The 15,281-nt window shown below is 36.6% G+C and overlaps 2 protein-coding genes across 3 annotated transcripts in view; one reads left to right on the top strand and one right to left on the bottom strand.

Annotated features, from left to right (window-relative positions):
• The window catches only part of LOC132053325 (large ribosomal subunit protein uL5z-like), a 102,730-nt gene that overhangs the window by 75,068 nt on the left and 12,381 nt on the right, over positions 1–15,281 (top strand). The gene's annotated exons all lie outside the window — the stretch shown is intronic.
• Positions 4,324–15,102, bottom strand: LOC132053321 (probable alpha,alpha-trehalose-phosphate synthase [UDP-forming] 7). Of its 2 annotated transcripts, none has more exons than XM_059445290.1 (5): positions 14,831–15,102; positions 12,004–13,465; positions 11,063–11,679; positions 7,651–7,924; positions 4,324–5,350 (listed from the first exon to the last, which is right to left on the bottom strand). In XM_059445290.1, the coding sequence occupies exons 2-5, from the start codon at positions 13,372–13,374 to the stop codon at positions 5,036–5,038; spliced, it is 2,577 nt and encodes an 858-aa protein (XP_059301273.1). In that variant the 5' UTR covers positions 13,375–13,465; positions 14,831–15,102; the 3' UTR covers positions 4,324–5,035. The 2 variants fall into 2 exon arrangements, with proteins under 2 accessions (XP_059301273.1, XP_059301275.1); XM_059445292.1 differs by having other exon boundaries at positions 12,004–13,421.

Genomic DNA, 15,281 nt, shown 5'->3' with positions numbered 1-15,281 from the left:
CGTTTGGTAGCTAGTAAAGAGACGCCTTATTCATCTATTAATTTCTGCATACTTATACCACGTTTCGTTTGCTCTGATTTCTGCTGCTATCCGAGTATCACAACTAGACAACACTATAAAAACTATCACAGATCAACCACCTCCGACCTCTTAGCGACAGTCATCACAACACAACCATCACCAATATTATTGTCAATGCTCTATATATCACCACCAATCAACCATAACCAACCACTGATATACATGTGCATCACTATCAATTATTACTTCACTAAATCGTTACTGACCACCATCACTGTCAGCTACCATAGCTGTTAGATTTTAGAGTACGTTTCCTCAAATAAATACGTTTTTACAACACTATTTAAGTTTAAATTTTCTACCTTATTTAATGAATATGATATTTAATAATTATATTAATTACCTTAACTTTATACTTATGAACTTTTAAGTAAATATAATTTACATATATTGAGATACTGAAAAAAAAAATGCTCCTAATTATTCAATTTTGAGCAGAGACAATATGTATGGAACAGTGTGCTGATAAGTCAAGCACACGTTCAAAAGATGAATGTAGCGAAGATGAGGATGCTCAGATGGATGTGGACATATTAGGAGAAATAGAATTAGGAACAAAGTTATACAGGATAAGGTGAGAGTAGCCTCCGTGGCGGACAAGATGAGAAAAGAGAGGCTGAGATGGTTCGGATGTGAAGAGGAGGTGGGCGATGCACCAGTAAGGAGGTGTGAGAGGTTGGCCATAAGCCCATAACAGGTTTTATGAGAGGTAGAGGTAGGCCGAAGAAGAACCGGAAGGGGGGGGGGGTTGTGTGTGGAGACGGGGCCATTGCGCATCTTCATCTTACTGAGGACATGACCCTATATTGGAAATTATATATGGAGGTCGAGGATTGGGGTAGAACAGTAGTAGGTAGCTGAATGTTGTCGTACTTTTATGTGGGAGAGGCGGGGGCTAGTTTCCTCTTCTCATCTTCTCCTTATAGTATTATTTAGTACTCACTTAGCATTTTATTCTTCAATTTTTTTACTACTACCAGTTGCTTTGTTTATCTTGCTATTTTGTTGTCGTTATTTTTCTTTCAATCTTGCTTTGATTACACTTCTTTTGAGTCGAGGTCCATCGGAAGCAACCTCTCTACCCCAAAAAGGTAGGCGTAAAGTCTGGGTACATCCTACCCTACCTGAACCCCACTTATGGTATTACACTGGATATGTTATTGTTGTTGCTGTTGAGCAAAGACAATATCTTAATTATTAAATATATACAAAATATCTAATTTTAAAAGAAATAAATAAATGAAACCTCACTATTGCTATATGGCTTTCATATTGTTTTTATTATTTTATCCTTGGGAAATATCCTGATTTAATGAGTAGGTTAGAATAGTTATCGCATTTATATGAAATTATTGGAATTTGCAGTTATCTATATTGGAGCCATCTCCTTGTGTTTTCTTCTGTCAAGAAAAATGATGGAAACTAACTATCAATTAATTTATTGTTTCTAATTTATTTATTTTAGTACAGCTTTTGATAGACCATAAAGAAAGTGAATAACATGTGGCAAAATTTAACGTGCAAGTTGATTCCATATTTGTCGTGTTCTTTAAAAAAAAATCGTGTTCTAACATGATTTGTTATAGGTATTATGTTATCCGTGTTAAATTTTACACGTCTTATCCAATTAATTTTAAATTAAAAATACTATCTTTCTAACTTAAGTGTTACAATAGTAATAATTGATGGTAATAACTAATAGCGATGAATGTGATTGATTCTGATGATTGTTCGGTGAAGGTTGGTGCATGGTATAGACGATTGGTAGCGATGACATGTGTCAAATCTAATTTGCAAGTTGATCCATATTTTTCATGTTCTAAGATGATTTGTTTTTTCACCAACCACATATTGTCACGACTCAATTTCCTTTTAAGTCGTGATGACATTCGACTATCTCAAGTCAAACGAACTAAGGCATTCATTAAGCAACCAATTTAAACCATTTAAAGTCTAATAATAGTTGATATCGTAAGTAAAGATAAGAATCTGATATAATGAGGGAGCATAAATCATAGTACATCCCAAGGAGACTGCCTATACTAGTCATGAACTACTAGGAATCACAAGTTCAACTATAACCTGATTATATAATACCTGACTGAAAGAAAATACAATAAGATAGGACATGATAGACTCCATGGCCATTGCAGAACAAGGCAGGCGGCTACTCCAAGCTAGAATCTCACTTATGGACACCACTAGTACGAGTATCCAAACCTGCACAAAAAGTATGAATACACCAACACGTACTCAGTAAGTATCATACCCGGCCCTAACAAAGTAATAACGAGCGTTACTTAAAATATACAATTCCTTCAACAAATACAATATATCAAGAGAGAGAGAGAGAGAGATAGAGAGAGAGAGAGAGAGAGAGAGAGAGAGAGAGAGAGAGAGAGAGAGAGGCATTTTAAAGTCGATAGTATCATTTAAGCTGCTAACACAGATCAAGCGTAAGGGATAAACATGCTAAAGTCGATAGTATCATTTAAGCTGCTAACACAGATCAAGCGTAAAGGATAAACATGCTCAACTCACCTACCAATTAAGGAGCAAGTAGAAATCAATGAATGCATTATAATATTCAATATATCACTTTCTGGTACTCATCAGGTACCCAACTCACAGTATCACCTTGTTGTCTCACCAGAACAGCTCTATCATGTGAATCATGACATATCTGGTTCATCACAAAACATGCTCATTTAGACTACTCACAACAACACCATACAACTCAACAAATTAGCATGCGCATCGCAAGGAAGATACCAGTTTTCATAAAAATAAGTGGATCCTTGCTTATTTATTTATTTCGTTTGGTTGGGAAATGGAAGATATTTTCTAAAATATATGACTGAAATTTTTGTTCCACTATCCGTGCATGAGAGCTAAATTCATACATTACGGGGCTGTTTGGTTGGTGTCAAAGAGTTAACCTATGAATAAAAATCAGCATAATATTATCCATTGTAGGTTGGTGTTTTAAGGAGAGTTAAACATGGTATACAATCCAACAGAACATATACAATGTTTGATTAGATTTTTCCTTTTCTTTCATACATAACAACAATGAGGAGATTTATGTATTATTTTATGAGGGGCACAATATGAAATAAGAATACGTGTATTAAATGATATATATCTAAAACAAAGGACCCCTAAGTTAGACAAAATGAAATGATTTTGCAATCAAGTCCGACAAGAAGTTCTACATTAAGCCTTACGAGGAGCCCTAGCAACTCTGAGAAGTTGTTGACTACTGTATGGGAACAAGCTCATCTTCAAAGCATTTTTCTGATCATTTACATTAAGCTTATCACGATAATAGGAACTAGAAAGATAGTGGGCAATTCAAGCATCCTTTTTTTTGTTTTTTTTGTTTATAAACAAGAATACCGAGGGTAAATTACACAGTTCAAAACTCAATATGATGAGCCCGCCTTGTTGCCCTTCTTCATTTAAATACTAGATTTTTAATAGAAAATAGAAAGAAATTTCTTATTATTATATATACGTCAGCTTGACAAGCAACCCTTCCTCTTGATCTGAGGTGCGAAGATAAAAATTTCTTTTTTATGACTTCCACTTATCGATCCCGGCCCAAAAAAGTGACCGACCAAGGTAGGGGCTCTATTGATAAATGAAAGAAAGGGTTTATGAGCCCTAGCCCGTAAGCCCACACCGTGTAGAGTAGATCATTCAACACCCGCGGCACAAACCCATTTTGAACCTATTGGTCCTAGTATCATAGGCGACCGAACGGCCGCCCCCTAATTACTAGACCAACCTACTATAATAATTCCATAAACACCTAGCGAAGATCTGGCAAACAAATAAAGTAGCCCTATGTTCGCATCTGACAATACCATACCATAATCAAAAGGTACAACGGCCCGAGCGACCAGACTTAACATAAATGTAGCCACTGGAGCCATTCTAACGTATGTGATGGGATTTGAACCGGTTCAGCTACGCCTAACCCACACATTACAAGTTGCGCTTTACCATGAGACCGGAGCCCTAAATCCTCTGGGTTTAGCCCCAAAAGCATCTTCTCCTTCCCTTCTGTCTTACAGGCTCTTTTCTTAAAACTGAACTAGAGAATCTAGAAAGAAAGCATTGCAAACAAATTATGCAAATCTCTGTTTATATGAAAAAGGGAAAGGGGAGAACAACACAGAAACAGAAAGATACCATGGAGATGGTCAGTACTCACAAATCTTAACAAAATGAACAATCAGACACCCGAAAAAGAGTTTAATCATATATTAGCAATAAATGCCATAAGGTTACCAATTTTGAGAACACAATATTATTGCATTACTTGTATCAACACAATACTTTCCAAATGAACCAAAAAGAAAACAAGGTGATAAAACATCCCTTTCATCACTAAAAGAGTCTGTACAATAAGATCGCCAAAATGCCATTGCCTCGATCTACATGTGATGCTTATTTACCACAACAGATTCCATGTCCATCGACAGAATTCTTGTCCAACCTGAAATCCACATCATAAACTCCAAGGTAGTTTGAAAAGTTAACCATCGATAGTATCACGCAGTCACAGTGACAACCTTCAATAAATGTTAGCTGCCAGAATAATGAAAACTTTATTGATTCCAGCAATAATTCAGGAATGATCAAACTTCTAGTTTCTACAAAATTCACGGCCACCGTCAATCTTGTAAAATAGTTGATACCATGTCACACATCTGTGTCTCGGTTCCTTCAATGGGCCCTACTTCTCACACAAAGTACTTCCAGGCAAGGGGGTAAAAGAATGGATCAATGTCAACAGGAAAGAATGATTGAGAGCGGAATTTGTAATTTCCGTTTTCTTTAAACCTAAAACTAAACTACCAAAGAGATGAAAAGTCACTGGCCCAACCTGGAATATACATGCAGTAGGAACGAAACCAAACAAACCAAGGCATCTATCAGCTTACATTCAAGCCGAGTCCTCAGCTTCTTCATCAGAAGAACTCGCTGGAGTAATAGTTGCTTCAGCAAGAGATTCTAGCATAAATCTAACCTCTGAAGTGTCGTCCAAATAATATTTAGCCTTGCTTGGTTTTTGTCCCACTGTGCAGGCAAATACTTTGGTATCATAAGAAAGAATATTTCTGGATAAAGCATCACCGATAATCTCAAACATATCCTCATCAGATCGATCGTCACCAATGCAAAGCACAAAATCTGCCATTTTTCCTCTCTCTGCCAAAGATGTGAAGATTTTTTCTGCGACTAAACCTTTGCTGACCCCCTAAGAAAGGAAAATAAGAAAATTCAGGTTACTCAAACCATGTGTCAGGAACAACAACAGAATGACTGCAATCTACAAAAGATGGATAAATCAAACATCATCAATACAAAGATAATTCTAGACGCTATGGGGTCGTTTGGTTCGAAGACAAGCTATGCTGGGATTAGTTATGTTGGCATTATTTCTTATTGATTGTTTGGTTTGTTATATTAAAAATAACATACATTGCATAATTCATAATAGTACTGAATAGGGTATATAAGGATAAGAATATAGTACTAGTATTGTTTAAGTCATGGTTTACTATGTATCAAAATAGTACTGAATAGGGTGTATGAGTAATACTGGTATTAGTTGTAATAGACTTAGAGGGTGTTTGGATTGGCTTTTTAAAAGTAGTTTATAAGCTAAAAGCTATAAGTCATAAGTTGATAATACACAACTTTTAGTTTTTCGCTTATTTTTGTACTTTTCTTGCCTAAAAGTAAGTGCTTTAAGCACTTTTTATCTTTGTCAAACACTACAAAATTTAGAAAAGAGCTTAAAAGCCAATAAGCACTTAAAATAAGTCAATCCAAACACCCTCTTAAATTTGCAACCAAACATTGTACAAAAATATTATACCAGCATTATTCTACCAAATACACCCTACCAAATGACCCCTAATAATCTTGGCAAGAGCAATCAGAAAAGTGAAAAATTGAGTAGCTCACAACAATAACTATAGTAGTATCTATACATGCGGGAGGATCATAACATTACATTTTAAACTGCACGGAGTAGCTCCTTATAAAGCATGATGCGGAAGGAAATGTAGATTCCCCATAAGACAGTTTGAAAGACAGAATTGTTCGACCTGATTTAACGTATCAAGTTATAGAAAAGTCAGCCTTATTCAAGAGTGTTTGTGCTTAGAAGCGTCACAAATCGGACCCCAACACACGACGACGAGACTTCAGAAAATCTCGAGTTAATAATGAGGTCTTCTTGAAAATTTCGCTCACGAAGAGCATACTAACATAATGGGACAAGCTAATCAATACATATATAAAGCCACGTCCAAACTACCCAGAGAATGGACTAAATTGAATTTGCCCTCAGAATTAGGATCCGTTCACCCTGTTATCATGTTCCGATATTGAAGAAATGCATTAAATGATATACAAGTAATAGAGGGTCAATCGTATGAGAAGATTCCAGTAGCTATAAATGAATCGGGAATCTATACTGCAGAAGCACATGATGTTCAGATTACAGAGAACCTGTCTTACGAAGAGGTTCTAGTTGCTATTTTAGATCGGCAGGTCCGCAAGTTGGGGACCAAGAAAGTGACTTCCGTAAAGATATCGTGGAGGAATAAGAACGTCGAAGGAAAGACGTGGGAAGCCGAGTTAGAAATTAATTCTAAGTACCCTCAGTTGTTTCAGACAGAAGATTCTTAGTGACTGTAGCTCGACCATGTGTTTTCTTAGCCCATGTTATGTGATTTTGATTAACACTCATTCTATGATTAAATGATATTCAAAATTGAAGCGTTACAGAGTTTTCAGATCTTCAGCAGTGAGTAAATTCAACCTGCTGAGCGTTATTTGAAATAATTGCCTCGAAAGGAAAGTGAAAAAGATGTCCAGACATTTACTTATCATCTTAGCCAGGTATACCATAACTAATATTTACATTTCAAAAGAAGACATGAAACACTATATATATTGACACAGTAAAGGACATCAAAGTTCTGCTGCTGCTTCATCTCATTCTCAGATGATAACTAATAGTCTGTTTGGCCAAGCTTTTGAGAAGCCAAAAGTGTTTATTTTTTCCAAAAAGTGCTTAATTTAGAAAGTTGAGGTGTTTGGCCAAAGCTTTTAGAGAAAAAATAAATGTTTTTGAGCAGTAGCAGAATTTGCTTTCAGAAGCTAAGAAGTAGTTTTTCCCCAACAGCACTTTTTGAACATTTGCCCAGCACAAATATTGGCAAAAGTGTTTTTCCAAATTGATTAGTCAAACACAAATTGCTAATCTCCATAAGTACTTTCCCGAAAAACGCTTTTCAAAATAAGCAGATTTTGGAAGCTTGGCCAAACAAGCTATAAATTAAACATCATGGGATGCGATTCCATCCAATATTGGAATGAATCATCAGAAAATAGGTGTGTTATCATCTGAAGAAAAATGTCATCAACAAGATGGGCTTCTCTTATATAAGGATGCTACTTACCCTTTGATGAAGGAAAATCTTGGAATATAACAGCAGATAAGAATGAAACAACAAATTCAGTAACTGGGATAAGTATACATGCCTGAGGTTTGACTTCCACAATGAACTGACCACTTTTTACAGCAACAGGTTCATTTGCTAAAACACTCTCTAGATGATCAAGCATCTCCTTTGCCTGAGAAAACCCAAAGCCAGGATCCGCATCACGGTACTGCCAGACTATAGCGCTTTCCTTTTTCTCAATGCAAGAGCCATCCGTAGAGTCTGTATAGGACTGCATTACTGGTTCAGCAAGATGCATCCAACCAAAATCAGCGTTCTGACTGCACGTTTCCCACTCCTTGTCTTGCGACCATCTGTGACATCAGAAAATAAAATATCAACAAACATGAAGGGAGCCAAAAGGTGACCTTTGGAGCAGCAAAACCCAAATAAGCACCCCCCAATACAAGGAGGTGGCCCATGAGTAGGTGTCAAATGGGCGGGTTGGGCCGAATTCGGGCGGGTCAAAATGGCTGAGTTAACAAATGGGCGCGTAATTGACCCGCTCAAAAGTTACTTGGGCTGAAATGAGCTTAAAAGTGCGTCATAACGCAACCCGCCCAATTCTTATTAAGTTTTAATTTCTTTGTTTATTCTTTTATAATATTTAGTACCTTATAAAACTATTTTTTCTTTCTTTATTATAGCTATATATCACATATCAAATAAAAACGACTTCTTGAAAATATTTTGACAAGATTTCTCATGGGTCAATTTGGGCTACATATCAGCCCAATTTTTCAATGGGTTGAAATGGGCTGAGCTAATAAACGGGCGGGTCACATTTTCATGGGCTAATATTTCCACCTCTACCGACAAACAATGCAGACCAAATCCCATAGGGACTTAGCGAAAGTTGGACCAAAAATCCCCGATAACTCAAGCACTCAAACTTGGCATAGGGCAAGCATACAAGCTTGAGCTCAGCGAAATAAATGAAGAGCTCAGGCAAATTCATATGGTCTGCTTACCAAATTACAGCAAAAGAAAGCAAAGTTTGTCAACAATGATTTCAAATGCTTTCTTTATCAAATGAAATAAAAATACTAATTCCAAATACATTTTTCCAAAAACATTTCAAATGCAGATCACAAAACAACAACACGGCAAGAATAGAAGGGGCAAAACGTAGATGTTGAACAGAAGCTAAACAGAACATGAAATGGACCTCATCAGATTGAACCTTTTTGCCAACTACATTTTGATTGTTGAGCTGAACCCTAATTTTTAAGACACTGAACGTAACGGATTTCTTAACTCTATATACTGCCAGGTCTACAAGACATTGATGGAAACGTAATACATTCTTCCTCCATTAATTGCGGAAAAGCATGTTATATTCAGACGAGAAACATGAAACACAAAAATACCTAAGAATGTCATCAATTATATATTAGTACGAGAACCTGAATCCTTGACAAGATAAGTGGCATATGTAGCTGTGGATTAAAGATGAGATAGACAATTTTGTTCTAATGATCTACCCAAAAAGAGTGCTCTTTGCTAATTTAACAACTCCTTAATTTCAACATCCCACACGGCACATTTTAAGATCACAAGATTAAAGAGCATTTTGATACATTATACATGTCATTAGTTTAAGACCACAAGATTCAAAAGTCTTTATTTTCTTAAACTCCATTTACAGTCAAACTAAGACAAACAAACTGAAACGGAGGGAGTAATTTTTTAGGAGCAAATAGGAGGACAAAAGTAGCCTCAAGTATAGATGCATTTTGACTTTTGGCATTTGATGTCAAATGGGCAATGTCAGCGTCGTAGACACTATAATTAACTTCCTCAGTTCTCTTGAGTGAAACTGAGTTTTTGAAACCCCTGTACATACTGTAAAACTAGCTTAGTGTTGAACAGTAGAATCCTTGTACTTGCCAAAAAAAATAATATAGAACCTGAATTGCTAAATATGGCTCAAGATGAGTAGCCAATGCATGAACAACAACATCATCAAAGGAATGTTCCAAAGTCAAAAATATCATTCTATTCACCTTCACCCACAAATTTCCTTTACGATAATGATGTTCTCCCTATCAACCTAACTTCACCATAACTACTTTAATACTTCTTTTAAATAAAGATGGTGTCTGGACCAGCCCCAATTACACCCAAATCAAATTCCAAGTTGTCTTTCCAAACACACCCTCAGTTTCATCAAACCAAGCTTGAGATATGGATAAGCCGTGTGGATCATATCCAGTTACGAAGCAGGATATATCATGAACATCCAGTATAGCTTCAGATATCTTTTTGAAAAGGCAATATAGCTTCAGACATTTAACACTTCCAATTGTGTTCATATAGTAATCCTCAAAATCACTATCCTCATGATTCTCAACCCAGTTCATTGACCACTAGGACACACACACCCTTGGATGCCGGTGTATTCATATTATGAGCCCGTTTGGATTGGCTTATAAGTTGGCTTATAAGCTGTTTTCTATTAGTAAGTCATTTTGTGCTTAAAATAAGCTCAAAAAAAGAATTTGATAGCTTATCTAAAGCGACTTTATAACGATAGTTATCGTTGGACTACCCCAACTTATTTTTTTCAGCTTATAAGCTGCAAACAGCTTATAGAAATAAGCCAATCCAAACGGGCTCTATATTAGTAAGAGTAAAAGAATATACTATAGTACGATAGTTATCGTACAATGACTTTGAATTTTTGAAACATGTCGGCCTTGCATAATATTTTCACCCTTAGAAGTGTGTCAAGAAAGCATGTACCATTAATTGGATGTGGAGTACCCAATTATCTCACTTTTTCTTCACTAGCAAGTTTACTCTTTTGTCATTATACCTTCAACAACATATTACACTGTTTACTTGAAACCCCAGAAAAATGAAAATGAAACCACCATACGAAACAGAAACCATTCTATAGCAAACAACCTCAAACAAAATGCATACTGTGTAAAATAATGTGATCCAAACAGTTTGCAGCCGAACAACCAGCATGCACGCAGATGTCGTTGAAAGCACATATATTGTAGAGAGAATAGCATTTTTGATCCCTTGGTTATTGGTAAATTCTGATTTTGGTCCTTGTGATATATGACTCAACACATCTATAACCTTCCATTAATTAAAATGTGTGCTCTTGGTCCCTTTATGTAGGAAATATGTTATATCCGTTTTATCTTTAGAAGTATAATACACTCAATTATACAGTAACACTACAAGTTTAACATAACACATGGATAATTAAAAAATATGGGACGGTTAATAATCCTGATAATTTGAGAATATTCTCATAAGCAAAAATAAAAAAATAAAAAAAATAAAAAAAAATAAAAAATCCTCATTTCAAATAATTGAAGGCTAAATGTGCTTATACAGATTTCAAAAGGATTGAAATTAGTACTCACCGATAATTGAGGGACCAAAAAATGCTATTAAACCTATATTGTAAATGGAAGTGAACAAAAACACACCTTAAGAAGTAGCCATGTTCTGCTGCAAGACCCAGCTTCTTACAAGGAGAAAACCATTTGTCCAGGCTGTCCCTTCCCCTTCCACTAACAATAAAGACGGCATTGTTTTGATCAGCACAAATTCTATTCAAGATTGAGATAACTTCAGCACTTGGAGACTTAATGATAGAGTTCTGAGGCATCATAGTTCCATCATAGTCCAGGAATATCGCCCTGCTCTTAGACTTAATATAAGCTGACTCAATATCATCAATCGAGAGCTTTCTAAAGTTTGGATCTAGGGCCACAACTCTGAATCCAAAACCCAAACCAATACCATAGGTCCTTTTTCTGAAGTGATCTATACAAGTCCTCTCCATATCCTGCAAGAAGCTTCTTGCCCAGTAACCAACATCATGGGTGCTAACATAACGATAATGCTTTTCATGTCGTAGCTGCTTCTCCTGTTCAGCCATAGATATCGCCTCATTCATTGCCTCGGCAGTTGCTTCGACATTCCATGGGTTGACCCGGATTGCCCCGCTCAGCGATGGCGAACACCCGATGAATTCAGATACAACTAACATGCTCTTCTTAGGTCCATCCGCATCCGAATCAGCTTCCAAACCAGACATTCCCTGTCAATAGAGGTGGCAAAATCAGCCTATGAAAACATGACCCGCCCAATCCGCCCATTTATTAGCTCAGCCCAACCCATTTCAGCCCATCAAAAAATTGAGCTGATGTGTAGCCCAATTGACTCATGAGAAATCTTGTCAAAAAGACTTTTTTTTTTTTATTTGATATATTAGTATATAGCCATAATACAGGAAAAAATAGCTTTACTCGGTACCAAAAATATAAAAGAGCAAACGAGAATTTCGCAGGTTGGGTTATAACCCTCTTTTAGCCCATTTTGACCCGCCAAAATTCAGCCCAACCCACACATTTGACACCCCTACCTGTCGACAAGCAATGTACTCATAAGGAGTTAGGTTCATCCCATCCCTGACAGCTGTCACAACAACACATTCTGCAATACTGTAATAAGCCATGCGTTCGCTGCTCGATATAGGCCTATCGATATAAACTACAGGTTCGTATCCAGGCTTGCCAAATTGCTTATTGATTCTCTTACAGCTTTCGAGTATCTCAGCTTGTAATTCCTTTAAATCTACTCCTTTACCCCTTGTAGGATTTGCAATCTGGACAAGCACAGCCTGGCCTTCCCACTTTGGGTGCTGTTTGAGCATGTGTTCCATAGCTAGAAGCTTTAAATTAATACCTTTGAAAATATCCAGGTCGTCGAAACCAAGCAACACGGTTTTTCCTTCGTATTGTTGTTTTAGCTCCTTAAGCTTTAACTCTTTAGCTGCAAGTTTCTTCATGTTTTCAATGTGACCCATATGTATCCCGACAGGCATAATTTTAATGCCAACTGTCCTTCCATAGTATTCTAACCCTATATAACCTCTTTTACTTTGATATTCTAAACCTAACATCCGACTGCAACAAGAGAGGAAATGTCGTGCGTAGTCAAAAGTGTGGAATCCGATGATGTCAGCACAGAGCAAAGCCTTGAGTAAATCCTCTCTAACAGGAAGAGTCCGGTAAATCTCGGACGAAGGAAACGGACTGTGAAGGAAAAAACCCATCCGTAAACGGTTAAACCGCCTCCTTAAGAATGTAGGCAAAACCATCAAATGATAATCGTGAATCCAAACAAAGTCGTCCTCGGGATTAAGAACCTCAACTACTTTCTGTGAGAAAAGTTTGTTAGCAGAAACGTATGCTTCCCACATAGATCGATCGAAACGGCCTCCATGATCAGGTGAAAATGGCAACATATAATGAAAAAGTGGCCACAAATGCCTCTTACAAAACCCCTCATAATATTTTTCCACGATATTCGGGGGAAGAAACGCGGGAACACATCTAAATTTTTCCAACAGATAATTAGAAACATCGTCCTGTTCAATCGGGTCGACATCAACACATAACGAACCGACATATATTACTTCCATATCTTCAGGTAAACCATCTCTAAGTCTCAAAATTAACGAGTCTTCATTCCAATTAAAGCTCCAGCCTTTATTATCTGGTCTCCTTTTTGCTTTCAGGGGCAACAGATTTGCCACTACAATCATCCGATCACCAGCTAGTGAAGACGGATTTTCAGATGAAACACTATGAGCTTGGTCATCATCCAGCTCACAAATACTCCCGGGTACTGTCATCACCCGTGGCATCCGCCTCTGGGCCCTATCTCTTCCCATTGTCGGAAAATTCCCGGATGCCAAATCTAAAAGGTTGGTATACGATCTCGAAATCATTTTTATTAATATTCTTCAGTATATTTTCCAAGTGCAAAGACGTCTCCCTACAATGTAACCTCAACCTCTTAATTGAGTAGTTCTTAATCACCTGCAACGACATCAAACAGCACAAGTTACATACAAATAACAAATCCCAGCAGACAAAAGCACAAGGTGATTTTTTTCCCATTTGTCCTAGCCTTAGGGGTCGTTTGGTAGGAGCTATTAGAGAAAATAATACTAGTATTAGCTTTGGCATTATTCAATCCCTTGTTTGGATTGAATAGTAAACCATCGCATTAACAATACCGGTACTATTTATATTCTAATACACCCTATTCAGTACTATTTAGAAATTATGCAATGCATATTATTTAATACAACAAACCAAACAATCAACAACAACATACCCAGTGAAATCTCACAAAATGGGGTCTGGGGAGGGTAGAGTGTATGCAGACCTTACCCCTGCCTTGGGAGGTAGAGAGGTTGTTTCCGGTAGACCCTCGGCATAAGAACAAGCAATTCAGAGCAACATAACCAACAAACCAAACAGTCGATAAAAAATAATGTCGGCATAACTAATCCAGCATTACTAATACACTTTATTCAATACTATTCTCATACACCCTACCACACGACCCCTTAGTGGACCTACAGTTGTTGTTGATGGGAGGTGACAGGTACCCCGTGGAACTAGTCGAGATGCGCGCAAGCTACCCCGGACACCACGGATATCAAAAAATAATAAAAACAACAACAACAAGAATGCTTTACTCTCAAACTACTTGTAATGGTCTATATTGAATCCTCTATATTCATTCGTTTCTTTTTCAGCCTAATTCATTGCAATACATCAAAACACTACCACTTCACATACAACTAGCTCAAACATAAAACCCTGCATTTCTGCAAGAGGCTGTTTTCACGACTCGAACCCGTGATCTCCTGGTAACATGGCAGCATAACTAATCTGAGCATTTCTAATGCACCATATTCAGTACTATTCTCATACCTACCAAACGACCCCTTAGTGGACAGAGTTACCTCGTACTTGCCGTTGGTGGGAGGTCACAGGTATCCCGTGGAATTAGTCCACGGATAACAACAGCAACAACAAGAATGCTTTAGTCTCAAACTAGTTGTATTGGTCTATATTGAATCCTCTATATTCATTCATTTCTTTTTCAACCTAATTCATTGCAATACATCAAACACTACCACTTCACATACAACTAGCTATATAAAACCCTAGCACAAGATATCCCAATCACTCACAAATCATAAATCCAAACAACATCCAAAAATAGAAAGAAAAAAATGCTAATTCAAACAAATCAAACCAACCCATATGATCTTTAAACTTAGGCCACCATATACAAATACAGCATTCAAGAATCTTGATTTTTTTCAGATAAATTGAACAAAAAGAAACACAAAAAGTACATAATTTATTTTGAAAATAAAAACCCACCTTAAAGATTCAATTACAAGAAACCCCTTTGAATTCTTCGCAGAAAATCCAAAAAAAAAAAAAAGACTCGATCTTGAAAGTTCAAGATTTGTGAAGTTTAGGGTTTGAACAAGAACCTTTGTTAGTGTTGTTCAAAAAAAAAAAAAAGTGATCCACCAATATGTACAAAGAAAGTGGCTGGATAATGAATATTCAGACAAAATTTAATAATTGTTGCATATAATTATCGTGACCATGAAAATGAAAAACGTGAGCTTTTCAAATTAGACTATTTGTTGATGTGTCTATTTGTGTCATCAAAGGCTAAAAGAAAAATAAAATAAGATGGTGGGACAAAAAATAAAGGCATAAAGATAAATTAGACCTTACATCTTTTTTTCTTTTTCTTTTTCTTTTTTATAAATAAAGATGTCCCGCATTTTAATCTGTTTGACCACGAGAATTATTCACT

Source organism: Lycium ferocissimum, chromosome 4, assembly GCF_029784015.1.
Source record: "Lycium ferocissimum isolate CSIRO_LF1 chromosome 4, AGI_CSIRO_Lferr_CH_V1, whole genome shotgun sequence".
NCBI classification, from domain to species: Eukaryota; Viridiplantae; Streptophyta; class Magnoliopsida; order Solanales; family Solanaceae; genus Lycium; species Lycium ferocissimum.
This window is presented reverse-complemented; position numbering and strand designations above follow the sequence as displayed.

Bases quoted from the DNA above. Each gene is read 5' to 3' on its own strand.
- LOC132053321 (XM_059445290.1), bottom strand. From the start codon at position 13,374: ATGATTTCGAGATCGTATACCAACCTTTTAGATTTGGCATCCGGGAAT. The intron at 11,680-12,003 runs GTAGGGGTGTCA...CTCTATTGACAG, and splicing joins AGTACATTGCTTGTCGACAG to GGAATGTCTGGTTTGGAAGC. The intron at 5,351-7,650 runs GCATGTATACTT...TTCCTTTCTTAG, and splicing joins TTGTGGAAGTCAAACCTCAG to GGGGTCAGCAAAGGTTTAGT.